The 13790-nt window shown below is 32.2% G+C and overlaps 4 protein-coding genes across 4 annotated transcripts in view; 1 reads left to right on the forward strand and 3 right to left on the reverse strand.

Annotated features, from left to right (window-relative positions):
* Positions 1–789: 789 nt before the first annotated feature.
* Positions 790–2361, reverse strand: HELRODRAFT_175231 (hypothetical protein; the record flags this gene model as incomplete). Its single annotated transcript, XM_009022677.1, has 2 exons — positions 790–986; positions 2097–2361. The coding sequence occupies 2 exons, from the start codon at positions 2359–2361 to the stop codon at positions 790–792; spliced, it is 462 nt and encodes a 153-aa protein (XP_009020925.1).
* A 249-nt stretch (positions 2362–2610) lies between these two features.
* HELRODRAFT_127285 (hypothetical protein) lies at positions 2611–2889 on the reverse strand (the record flags this gene model as incomplete). Its single annotated transcript, XM_009022678.1, has 1 exon — positions 2611–2889. A coding segment is annotated over one exon (279 nt), but the record flags the coding sequence as incomplete, so codon positions are not given.
* Positions 2890–5294: 2405 nt separating this feature from the next.
* HELRODRAFT_175232 (hypothetical protein) lies at positions 5295–6874 on the forward strand (the record flags this gene model as incomplete). Its single annotated transcript, XM_009022679.1, has 5 exons — positions 5295–5384; positions 5607–5657; positions 5842–6011; positions 6354–6457; positions 6789–6874. The coding sequence occupies 5 exons, from the start codon at positions 5295–5297 to the stop codon at positions 6872–6874; spliced, it is 501 nt and encodes a 166-aa protein (XP_009020927.1).
* The window catches only part of HELRODRAFT_192404 (hypothetical protein), a gene marked incomplete at its 5' end in the record, with an annotated part of 9466 nt that continues 2537 nt past the window's right edge, over positions 6862–13790 (reverse strand). The window contains 8 exons of the mRNA XM_009022680.1: positions 6862–7587; positions 7695–7862; positions 8143–8329; positions 8528–8785; positions 8870–8928; positions 9260–9409; positions 9524–9729; positions 9849–12881. Coding sequence (XP_009020928.1) covers positions 7283–7587; positions 7695–7862; positions 8143–8329; positions 8528–8785; positions 8870–8928; positions 9260–9409; positions 9524–9729; positions 9849–12881 — 4366 coding nt within the window. The 3' untranslated portion in view covers positions 6862–7282. The remainder of the gene's footprint in view (positions 7588–7694; positions 7863–8142; positions 8330–8527; positions 8786–8869; positions 8929–9259; positions 9410–9523; positions 9730–9848; positions 12882–13790) is intronic.

Below are 13790 nucleotides of genomic sequence, written 5' to 3' on the forward strand. Positions count from 1 at the left end.
AATATACTTATTATATTCGTTCTCATATTCCANATATATGTATTTAACAACGTGCTATTGGAGTTCTTTTTACCAATAAATTTAGAAACAGAGGAATCATCGATAATGAAAACACGTATAAGTATCATATAGGACGAAGTTGAAGAATGTTAAACTAAGGAGCGTCAAGTAACAAAGAATCAACAGAGTAGTGACACAGTTTATATATATATTTGAGCATCTGGCCACATACACAACGTATCAATTCGAACACCGAAGATGGTATAGGAATACCGGAAAAGGCATTTTTCTATCAAGCTTAAAATAAATAAAAATTTTGGTTTTGAACTCAAGAAATCTGGGAATAATTTACGATCAACCATTAAAAAATTGAAAAACTAAACAAGAAGCTAACTAACGCGGAACATGCATTGATTTTCATCAACAATTTCATTTCTGGCAGTCTTAATCCAATATATATATATATATATATATATAAATGTGTATATATATGTATATATATATATATACACACGCCCTGCTTCTGACTTTGTCATCCATAGAAAATCTTTTCATGCATTATTCATATTTTTTTAATTTTGAAGGTAACACGATATCCGGATGCACCCAATTTTTAACACCCCCAGACTGTTTGCAAATTAGTTATGCACGTGTTCTGTCGACTTGTGCAACAAATTCTCATTTGAACCGATTGAGACAACAACACCAACCCCGGTTGTGTATTTTTTTGTTGTCTGTAAAGTTTTTAAGGAATTTCGCCAAAATTGTGTTTTTTTTTGTCTCACTTATTTAAGAGATTACAAGTGTCACGTCTTTAGCAGCCACTACCAAAAACACGAATATTGCAGCCACTACCAGAAACACAAACATTGCAACCACTACCAATATAGCAACTTCAGTGAAGCCAGTTGTGCCTTCCAACTCGATCGATAAGCCAGCAACATCAGCATTCCTGATCTCCTTCCTTAGTGCTACCTCTCTTGTGGCTGGCATCAAACATTTTCACTTCTAAAGAAAAGATTAAAGTTTGAAAAATTGAATTAAAAAAATCAGAAATTCACGTTGAAATGACACCAACTGACACTATTTTCATAAAATTTATCATTGGATATATTGAATTGAAAAATAATTTAAAGTAAATGTTAAGCCAGTGTTTCTCATTCGGCCGAGGCGATTTAACAGGCTAAACTGAACGTTAAAATAGATGTTGAAAGTACTGATTTTAATAAAAAAATATGATAATCAAAGGAAACAAAATTGATAGCTGTCAATTGCTAGATGTATCAGTAAAAACAGTTGACGATCTTTGTGAGAAAAATAAAAAAAATAAAAGTTTCCTGTGTTTTTTGGGGGGGCGTGGATATTTTTTGTCAGGGTCTGTAGGGCCTGGCGACAAAAAAAGTTGAGAAACACTGGGTTGAACCTGCGTTGAATATTCTTAAATTGTTGATCCTATTTTATTAATGGTTTATTTTTATTTTATTTTATTTGAACAAATTTTTGATGTAGCTTTTTATGTATTTATGTAACAGGCTATTTTATTAACATATGTTTAAATTTCGTATCAAATGCCTTTATTCTACCAGCAAAAAACTATGCTTTTGATGTAGCATTGTTTTATAATTTAATGATTTTAAATGTATTTTATTTTCGAATTCTATAAATGTTATATACAATATTTTAAATTATATTTGATGTTATAATCTGATGGCTCTGGCAGATTTTGCAATTCATGGCTTTGGAAGATATTTTAAGTTTAGCTGAAAAATTTATAAGAATTTGTATTTAATTCATTAAAAATTTCAATACAAAACGAAATGAAACAAAATTGTATTCAGTAACAACATTTTTAGGATAAATGAGATCACAGTGGCTGACATAGAGCAAAATTTTTTTAAATTTAATTGAGTCTTGCTTGATTAAAAAGTTAACGTTATTTCTGAATTTATATGTTATTGAATTTAATCAATCACTCAATTAATTAATTAAAAAACATTTTATAACCATTTATTGTATATTGTAATTTTATATGCTTTTTTCGGTATGCCTCTATCAATACTATACCATCTTCGTTGTTCGAAGGTGTTTCAAGAAACTTGACAATGCCCAGATAGCAAAATTTTCCGGTAAAATGCTCGCCGAATGCCGGCATCGATGCCGGCTTGTTGACGGTCCACAGCAGCAAAACGGAGTTGGATGTGAAAAAAGTTCCGGCGTCGGCTCGTAATCGTCACGCCAACATCGGCCCGGATTTTTGCGCCAACAAGTCGTATTCGCGCCGGCGCTGGACCAGATTTTATTGCCAGCACCCGTATTCGATGCGGCATCGACCCGGATTTTATTACCATCACCCGTAATCATTCCGGTATAGGTCCGAATTTTATTGCGGACATTGGCCCACTTTTTAAATAAATGTTACATATTAGACAATAACATCTTATTATTTTTATTATTTGCAAAATAACAAGTATATATATATATATATATATATATATATATATATATATATATATATATATATATATAAATACATATATATATATATATATATATATATATATATATTCAGATAGTAAATTTCCCGGTAAAACCAGAACATAAATAATTATTTTTCAAATATGCTCTAGCTGGAGCATCGCAAATAAAACAGTCAAAAATTACTTTATAAAATATTGAATTTATATGGAATCCATTCTTCAAAATATTTATTAATTCATCAATAAATTCTTTTAAATATTCTTCAACGTTTTCAGGTTTACCAGTACCACTAAAAACACCCACCACAAATGGTGCTGCTCTTAAGTTTTTTATTAAGCACAAAATAGGCCATATTTCTTCATTAGAGCTTTTATACAAAGATAAACCATCAATGTTTATTTGAATTTTTAAACAATTATTTCTCAACAAATTTGAACTTGTAACTATTTTCTCAATACCATCTTTGAAGCCAAAATGATAATACATCCCATTGTTAAAATGTTTTACGATATAATTTTTAGGAGTTTTTATTAAGGTTCGCCCATCAGTTGACAAATCAGGATGAAATTTTTTCAAAATTAACAATAATTTATTTAATGATTTCAATTTTATTGATTCGTCTACAGCCCATGTTGCCAAAGCATTTGTAAGATGAATTGGAATATCAACATTTGAATTTTTAAAAGGATTTCCATTTCCATTAAAATTTTCAAGAGAAAAATTGTCACGGAATGAATTAATTTCTTTCCCAGATAACATTTGAATGGTTGTTGAGAGACATTGATGCGTGTTTTCTCTAGGCGCTAATCCTGAAAGTGGAGGGCTGCTCAACTGTACCTTTTCGGTAACAAATAAGGGTTGTTTTTTACATTTCTTTTTTTGCTCATGTTTTTCAATCTCCTCCATTTTGATGAATATGAAGTACCAAAGGAATAACGTGAACTTATTTATTATAAATAAAAATATAAATGAAAATCAAAATAAAAAAAGCATATTAAAATTTAAAAATTAAATAAATTTGAAATTATACTAACAAAATTACTACTACCAGTTACTAAACCACATAACCTAACTAGAGTTACTAAACTAAAGCATGAAAAATTAGAATAAATAAAATTTAAATTTAAACCTTGACGTCCTTAGTTTATACTTTATTTTATAGAGATATAGCTGAAATGTATCTCTACTTCTCAAGTTATACTAACCTTTAGAGTAGACTTTAGAGTGGTGTTTTGGAACTATGTCGGTAAATTAAAAATAAATATTAACAAATACGATCATATAACGATAATAATATTACGATTTATGCAACCGAAGCGACTACTTTAAACGATTTTCTTAAAGCAAAAAACAATTATTTAAATGCAGTTTAGGAAAACAACATACAATCGCAATTAACAATCGGAACAAGAAAGATGGAATCTTTATAATATCGCGCCACTAAAAGTAAATTTATTTAGCGCTTCTCATGAAATTCAAAGGCGAAAATGAAATTAGATTTTAAATGTTGGATAATAAATGCTGTTCTGACTTTAATTAATTGGTTATAATAATATTTTGATAATAATCAAATGAAAATATTTCAATCTCATATATATATATATATATATATGTTGGTAATAGACCATAATTTTTACAATATTCTATAAATTCTACCGATTAACGCCAAACATTCGGTAGAATTTATAGAATATTGTAAATATATATATATATATATATATATATATATATATATATATATATATATATATATATATATATACCTCCTGCCAAAATATACTGACATTAAACTTACTGATATATATATATATATATATATATATATATACCATTATAAACATAGTGTTTTACGCGTTAAACAATTTTACGGGAAAATGACGGCAAATTAATGAACGCCGTAATTATTTTAAAAACAATATTTTCTTTATTTTTTGTGTTAAATACATACAGATATGAGTAAAAACATAAAGATATGAGTTTTTTATTTTAATTATGTTGATTATTATTGTTAAATAAAAAAAAATGAACATTACGGCTGACTGCCGGGATTATTGTGCCAGCCATTGTGCTACGAACCGCTGTCGGAGCGTACATGTATAATGCGCAGCCATATTATGCCGGACATAGCCGTAATTTTCGACGTTCGCCCGGCACCGGCCCGTATTATCGTGCTATCTGGGTGATTAACGATTTACCGATAGAAAAATCGAAAAGTTAAACAAGAAGTTAACTAACGCCGAACATGCTGTAATTTTCATCAATAATTTTCATTTCTGACAGTCTTAATCCAAATCTAATATATATTAATGGAAAACTATTTAGCAATGCGTTCCAAAGAATTTATTAATCATTGTCAAGTCTGCATGAGGATTTTTTGAGTGAAAGAAAATAGTGGTATCATCCGCAACCGCAAATAACAAAAATGTAGCCTTAGAAGGGATTAGACAAAGATCATTTATAAATATAGTATAAAGTTGAGGTCTCAAAATTGATCTCTGGGAAACGCCAGAGTTATATATATATAATATATATATATATATAATGTATATATATATATGTGTATGAAAGCATTTGACTGGTATAAAAAATTTTACATGACAATTCTGTTCATGGTAGCTGAATGGCTCATCATTTTTGTGATAAACTAAAAGGAAACTTAGGTGTGCATTTATTTTGTTTTGCTTAAAGCCAGTGGCTTCGATTTGAGCTTTAAATTTAAAAAAATTAAATAAAATCGACAAATTTTTATTTAAAAATACAATTTAATAAATAATATTACTATCACTGAATAAAATAATTTGTAAAATAAGTTTAAAATGTTGGGAAGTGTTTTGTTAAAGTTAAAAAAGTTACAGTTGCATGGTTTGAAATCCAAGGGGATTAGTTTGAAATATTTTTCCTACAAGGTTGGTTTATTTTTGTATTAAATCTAACTCTCTCTAAAAAAACTGAAGGTAGCAAGAAGTGATGGGTTTTTTGGTTGTTGTTTGTGAACAAACAAAACCTTTTGTTAACAAATTGATCATTAATGATTAATTAATTAATTAAATAAAATCATTAATTTTATTAAAATAAAAGCCATCCTTAAAATAATAAAATAATTAAAGTTTAATTATTTTATTTTATAGGTTCCAGACAAGCCAACATGGACTGCAGTCAACCAAAGCAAACTTCCAGAGGTTTTTACTTTATCTTAACTTAAGAAATAAGAAATTTATTTTTGTAGACTGATATTCATAATATCAGTATTTCATTGGCTGAGGATTTTTGTTATCTTTTCATTATTTCTAGTTTTTTTCAGTGTAAAATATGTTTCCGAACACCGTAAAACTGACAATATTTTGAATAATATTATTCGTACAGCCAGATAAAGTTGACCAAAAAACACTCCTCCTATTAGAAAGATTATCCTTGGTGGATTTCAGGACCCAAGAAGCAGTTGAGAGGTTGGCGGAGGCCATCAAGTTTGCTGATCAGCTGTTAGATGTAGACATCGACGGAATCGAACCCATGTACACTGTCCTCGAAAACATGTTAGTGATAGCGTTGCCGCTCCTAATTATTTTTTTATCTATGGTGGTCTCATTTATTTTTTTTATAATTATTACAACTTATTTTTTTAATTTTTTATTAATTTATTTTAATTTTTATGACTATATTTTATATCTTGTTTCTCATTACAACTGGTAAATTTTTCTGGCATTCATGATAAGTTCTTGAATGTTCGATTTAACTAGTCAATCAGCCTTTTGAATAATCTCAACAAATTCAACAACAACAATAATAATAATAACAACAACAATAATAATAAGATTACTACTTTTATTAATAATAATAATAATAATGATGATCAGCAATTCTATTTTGCGCTACAGGCCATGCTATCTCCGAGAGGACGTCGCGACAGAAAGCAGTTGTAAAGAGGACATCTTGAGGAATGCCAAGGAGACATTTGAGGATTATTTCATAGCCCCACCTGGTAAGTTTTTTTTTTCTTTTCAATTATCTTCTAAACTTTCCTCAGAGGCACCAGCGACTAACACGCACACACATACAGTGTCTGTAAATCTAAAGATGTACGTTGATGAATGCGTCAGGTACATTACGTGTTATAGACTGTAATTTGGTGTTTTTGGCACTTATTATTATTATTATTATTATTACTACTACTATTATTACGCCACTGTGTCACCAGATCATTATATTGGGGATATATTTTAGTTTTGTTTTCAGAAATAGTTTTTTTTTTATTTAGCTTGTTTTATCTTCTTTTCATTTTATTGTGTTAAGTATTATAATTTTTTTTTTAGGAAACATACCATTGACTGCCAGTTTAATAGGCGAAATACAATTAGAAAATAAAGAAAAAAATTTGAAAAAATCTGAAGTTTTATAACAATTTTTATGTATATTTTTTTTATTATTTCATAAAATTTATTAAAATTCAGTTTTTTTAATGAAATTAAATATAACAAATAAATATGTATATACAGTCAATATTTATTAGATCATTTAATTCCATTTTATTAAGAAAAAAAAGTTGATAGCGTGTTTGTAAATTGTGTTGTACGCGTTTTATTGGTTGAGATTTGTAACTTCTAATTTCATTTGACTCTAACACATAAAACTTTAAAAAGTTTGAAAGTTAAGTTCTGTCTAAATTACTGAAGAGAGAAAAATGACGAATTCAAAATTCTGCCGAAATGTTAAACTTTAAAATATACGGTTAATAAAAAAGAGTAGAAAATATAAATTAATTTGAAAAAATATGTACAAATCATCTGAATCGCGCTCCTTATATAGTTCACGTTCCTATATATTTCTGGTAGTTTGTATATTTTTTTGTTTGCCTGTTTGCATTTTTAAGTTTTTGAGAATTTCGCCTGTTATGTCTCTTTGGTTTGGTCCCGCTAGCACAAACGTATCTGGCAGTATCCTTGTAACAGTGTCTGTCTGTGAATTGTTGTTTCCTGTTGACGATGGCGCACCTGAATCTGGAGCAGTCCGTGCAGGGTTTTCCAGGAGCCCAGTTCAAATATGGAGAGGTGTTCGCAGGATCTCCCTGGAGTAAATATTCCCATCGTCTTTTTTCTTTGTGATTGCTCAATCCTGAGTGGGAGCGTATTTATAAAAAAAATTGAATAAATCTATTTATCGAAGTCGGTACTTCAGTCATATGAGAGTTAATATTGCTCTAAATTTGCGAAGAAACCAACCGATCCAGAAAGCTTCTCTGTTATTCATGTTCGACAGCCACGACAGATGTCCTCTGTCCCTGATGAACGTCAGCTTTCCACCCTCACTCACGCACTCATCTCTGCTGTCAGTCCACGACATCTTGACGCTGCTGAAGAAGAAGCAGTGGTCTCCATAGACGTACCAGCCTGCAAATGATGATATCGGTTAGGGATTAATATTTCAATATTTTAAAAAATGTTCTAACTGTCATCCGCAAGAAGAAAATTTTAGGTAAAAAAGTATGCACAAGCCAGTGCATCACACACTCGCATAACGTAGCTACGTTGTGATCTTTTTTTCTGCAGTCAGACAAAATGGCTGCAATGCAAGACCAGAAGCTATTTTTTTATACAAATACTCATAAATTCAATAAACCAACTAACATTCCTAAAAATTTGACCATTAAGTGAAAAAATAATTATTCACCGCTTGGGCAGAGTTTTTTCTCGTTGTCAACCGAATCAATTTCTTTTTCTCCTTTAACTTTTGGTTGTTCCTCTAGTTTGATACGGACCCATCGCTTTCCGTTGCATCTGAAGAGCTCCCACGTAGACCAGATGACGTGAGAGCCGTTGATTCTCGAGGCGTCGCATGGCTCTTTGATCAGTGGCAACTATTTTTTGTGCATTCATCAGAGAGTTAAATACGGTTTTAACTAGTTATTAAATTATCGACACGCTAACACTGTTAATGAATAATATTAAAAATTTTAATTTTTTAAATGTTATTCATCGTTAGAATGAGAAATAGATGGGTTAAAGTTAAAATGTTACAAGTTAAATATCTTTAGATGTTGAAATATTTTCCATACTTCTGGTTTGTTGTTGATTTTTAAACTAATTTGGTTTGTCTGGCGTTTTACATTTGCAGTCTCTTCGTTGTAGTAAGACAAATCTTCTCTCAAGTAGCCACCATTTCCAAGATTCTCTTTTTTCCTAGGTGCCTTTACCTCGTCCAGTTCATCATCATCTTCCTCATCTTCCTCATCATCAATTTCTTCACTGCCCTCATAGTTCTCGTACGACTCATCGATATCTGTACTATAAAGGTCTTCCTCGTCAGTAATAACCTAAAAATATAAATGCACACGTGTCTGTATGTATGTATGAAAACCTTATTTAGTCAATAAATTATTCTAAAGTGCAGCACCGACTTGGAAGTCTTCCTTTGGATCTGCAATCAATAGACTCGTGTCGTCGTTCACGCACGGTTCTTTGAATGAAATATAAAAATATAAATTTAATTAAATTAATTAATTTAAAATAAAATATAATATTAATTATATATATATAATCAATTTATCATTAATTAATATATACCTAATATAATCATATAACCAATCAGGTTATTAATTAACTTAATATAAAATATTCAGTATTTAGAAACTGAATTTCATTCTTACTTGGTTAAAAAGTTGGATATTGTATAAATTATTAAGAATTAAAAATCCTAACTTCCTTTTAAAATGAAATAAAAATGAAAATTAAAGAACCATAAAATTTACTTTGCATGGTGAAGGAAATATAAAAGGAAAAAAGATAACCTTCTTTCTGGCCTAACATCTGAACAACAACTTCATATCTTGGGCCGATGATTGACTTCGAGGCACTTGCGATAGCCACTTTGAAGACATCTTCTTTATCTTTCTGTGTGTTCACGTTCAATAGGACAAACCAGTTGACCGAAGCCATTCCTATTATGGTTGTAGTGAATTTCAATGATAATTATGTAAGTTTCGTACCAATTGAAATTTGAATTAAAAATTTCAAACGAAAGAACTACAAAACACAACTCGACCATTACTGACCGGGTTGCATGACGACCGTTGAATTGGTCACTTTGTTTCCATATGAGGTCCATCTCTTCCTGGTCAGCGGCTTCGTCTGGATGTCAACCACAACTTGGCTGTCCAAATATCCTTCCCTTAAGATTGGTAGGCTGGCGTTCTTTGAATGCTTGCATACTTTAACTCTCTCGTGCTGGAAGTTTATTAGAGACCACTGAAATACGAATCTGCGTGCAAAAATAAAAATGCAATAATCATGATTAAATTCTGACTGTTATTAAAACTTAAAAAAAAAAACTTGAAATTAATTATTTTACTGAATTATTTTTTTTGAAAAGCAGCTTACGTCAAATTGTCAATGACGTTCATGTCGTTGTCAGCAGCGTAGAATGTGAAGCTGTCAGAAGTGCCACTGGAGCTGTTCATGAGTGCGTATATGAGCTTGCCGTCGTCAATATCTTTCTGGGTGAACTTTTTGCGAATGTGTTTTCCAGTTAACTGATTTTTTAAATGCCCATGTTGTGTCTCATTTTTTATATGGAATACCAAATCCTGGCTTCTTGAACTTGAGTGCGAGACTTTTAGGTAGGTGGAGTTGAGTTTGAAGATGTATCTGCCACTCAGCTGAACAACATCGTGATGAATGACATTAGCGGCAACCCACATGATCTTCTGTATGAGGACAGTGAAGACAAATTCTGATTTGGATTTTGTTAAATTGTTCAGCAGTTCCGACTGCTCCATGCTGTTCTCTGTGATTATGTTGAATGAGAAGGAGTCGATTTCCATGGTATCGATTCCAACGCTTTGATACTGCACCTCTTTCATGTTCACATCTTCTTGGCTAAACTTACAGGCGGGCACTCCTCGTAAAAGAATGTTTCCGTGTACCGGCGGATTGACAATTGTGTATACCACCTGCGAAGCATTTAATAATGAACTCTCTGCTCGCAAATTTGAGTTTCCGATTTCTTTCAACTTTCCATGTTTCACCATTAAAGGCAGGTTAACTTTTAAGACAGGAACCATATTGAACATATCGCTGATTCTTTTATCCAGTTCAACAAATACGTTAATTGTCAATATTTCAAATTTATTACAAGCGTCTACTCTCATTTCAAACTCGTCTTTGAAGGTACTCTTTGAAGTAAGTTTGTAACATATTTTGCTATTATCGAAGTTTACAGAACCAACAAAATGTTGTTTATCCGAAAAATGTCCGACCTGTCCGTTAGATGGTGGTTTAGACAGCTTCCACTGCAAACAGTGTTTTAATTTTTTCATAACGTAACTTGCGACGTCCTCCATATTCCAACAGTCAACCAAATCCTCACTATCGATGATCAGTGAGTAGTTAACTCTGTCAACTGACGCGTTTAAGACGCTTACGTTGATTACAAACGGCAGCTTATCGCCATTCACTTTAAACTCCCAACTGTCATCCTCTGTCCCTTCGTGTGTGTAAACGTACAAAACTTTATTCTCAATGAGATCAACCTGACTGAAATGGTCGTTTATTTGCATGGGAGAACCCGTCAGATAGCCATCAGTGTCGATATTTTGATGGAGCACCTTCAAATAGCCTCTCGCTGGCAGTCTGGTCATCTCGTATTCAATCTCGTGTGGCTGCAGCGAACTGTCGTTAACAAATATGTACGAGGTGTTCAGTGTGGTGGATTGGTCCTTTCTTATTATCAGATCGTTGATCACCACGGTTTTTCTATTGACTGGCTTGTACGTTTTCTGAGCAACTCTGACGTTCACAGTTTTTTTGATGTTTTTGAGATCATTTAGAAGAGACAGAATGAAATTATCTTCGTCTGAATCTGAGCCGTCGTGATTGTACAGCAGTCGTATTTTGTTGGATGAATCCATAAGCTTGATGTCGTGAAAATAATTATTCGATCCTGGTCTCAAGCGTCCGTTCGTCAGATTATTAAAAATTTTATTCCTCTCCCTGCTGTTTCTCAGTGCTGGCAAAGCTGAATTTTCATTCTGGTTGTAATTAAGCGAGGATCTAATATTTCTACCCTTTTGATCTTTTTTCGAGGGGTTCAAAAGAATCAGGTGGCCATGCGATGGTGGCCGGTCTAGGAAAAGCTTCGATTCAAACATGGACCTCCTCTTCTGAGTGGGCTTGTAGTAGGAGACCACAAACTGTTTCCTACCTCCCCTGGGTACGATTATGTTTTCAACCTTCAACACTAGACCAGATTTCTTTTTCATTTGCGATTTTTGAGCGTCGTGTTTGTACAATGAAAGTGGATGGATGTTGCTTTTATTTTTTTTAGCGGCGGCTCCGAGCACTTTGTTTTTCCTTTTTTTGTTGATTCCGACTAACTGCAGATGGTTTGCGTTTCTGTTATTTCTCTTTTTGATGAGAGTTTGTTGTTGGTTCGGCACTGAAATGTCAATAAATATCTGACCAATTGTGGAGTTACTGATGTCATTTGTAGCGTACAATCGAAACGAATCAGTCAACTTCTCAATTCCTCTGCCGACGTTCAAGCTGCCCAGCAAGTAAAAAATTTTGCCGCTCTTGAAATCTGAATAACTGAAAGTGGAAAGAGTTCTGTGATGAAACTTTTGATGATGCGATCTTGGATTAACGTTGTTCTGTGGAGTTGGTCTAACATTTTTATTATCACCGACTTCTACAACAGGATTGGTGTAGGTGAAATTGTTAGCTAAACTTTTAAACAATTTCTGCTGTTGAAATTGATTCCTGATTTTTCTCAAATTACTCGCTCTAACGATTCTTCCCCAAACTGGTGATTGTACAACAACGAATCTGACCTTCTCTTCCTCACCCACATTCAACATAGTCTCGTTGATAGAGGCATACCTCTGGTCAGTATTTATAACGAGAGATTTGTTTCCGATGGTTAGACGAAGTTTCGACTTGTGACTGGCCTGTTTTACGCTGAAATTAAAAAGCTCCAACGAACATGCGTTCTTAAACTGGCGATGCATGAGATTATTAGACGAATTACTGAACAAAATGATGAAATTATCAGTTTTGTCGTCATCATCATAAGATAGGCCATCATCACTTTGGTAATATATCTGTTTAAAAACAACATCATTCAGTCTAAATTTCAAAACCTGGCTATTAAACTCAGCCGATATCAGCCTCCCATATATCGGCTGCTTGACTACAGCTAGCTCAGCTAAGTATGCGTTAGTGACGTACGCATTTCGGTTAACCTTCATCAAGATATCCCTATAATCGAGAATGACACTGTGGAATGATTTCAATGAGGTGATGTTGTGCATGTTGTTGTTGTTGTAGGCAATTAGGTTGATGTGCAGTCTATCGGAGTATCCGAGACGAACGTGAAGTGCCTCGACCGAGCAAGCTTTGTAGTTGTGCTGGTACCTGGAGTTAATTAATGGAAAAAGTTATTATTAGTATGATTATTATTAATATTATTATTTATCGTTATTATTATTATTTGTTTTAGTTTTTTTAATTTACTAATATTTTTGCTTTCGCCTTTATTCATAATCTCATTTTCAGTAGCATTCTTCTTCTCCTACTTATCATTATTTCACTTTGGTGTGTATATGTATATTATGTTCTTCTCGTTACTTGGAAATTCGTGCATATGTACGCGTGAGCGTGCAATCTATATTTTGTTACATGAGAAGCAGTTACGTCTAAAACTCCGAGTGCACACACACACACACACGCGCGCGCACACACACACACATTTATACACACAAATACATATGCACTAATAATAATAAGAAGTAAAAGAATAATAGTAAGCGTTATTAATTTGTTATTTAACAAAATAATAATAAAATATAGCTCAAACGGATTTTTTTTTTGATGTGTTGGATAAAACATTTTGATGAAACAAGATCTGAAGAATGCATGTTTTTTTGAAATAAAAAGCCTAAACGCAATGAAGAATGATGGTGATGATGACGGTGATGATGACGAAAGAATGAATGAAAGAATGAATGAATGAATGAATGAATGAATGAATGAATGAATGAATGAATGAAGGAACGAACGAACGAATGAATGAATAAATGAATGAAAGTATTTCAATCGTCCGAAATAGAGTAATTTGTAAACATGCAGTGAACAAAATATCAAGTCTGTCGGTCTGGCTGGGATTCCGAGTGAAATTAAATACCAAAGATAAAAAAATTTTAAAATATTTTAAATCGACTTTTATTATTTTTTTCAAATTCAGCTTAGGTACACACACACACACACACACACACACACACACACACACACACACACACACACACACACACACACACACACGCA

The sequence above is a fragment of the Helobdella robusta genome (assembly GCF_000326865.2).
Source record: "Helobdella robusta unplaced genomic scaffold HELROscaffold_33, whole genome shotgun sequence".
Taxonomy (NCBI): domain Eukaryota; kingdom Metazoa; phylum Annelida; class Clitellata; order Rhynchobdellida; family Glossiphoniidae; genus Helobdella; species Helobdella robusta.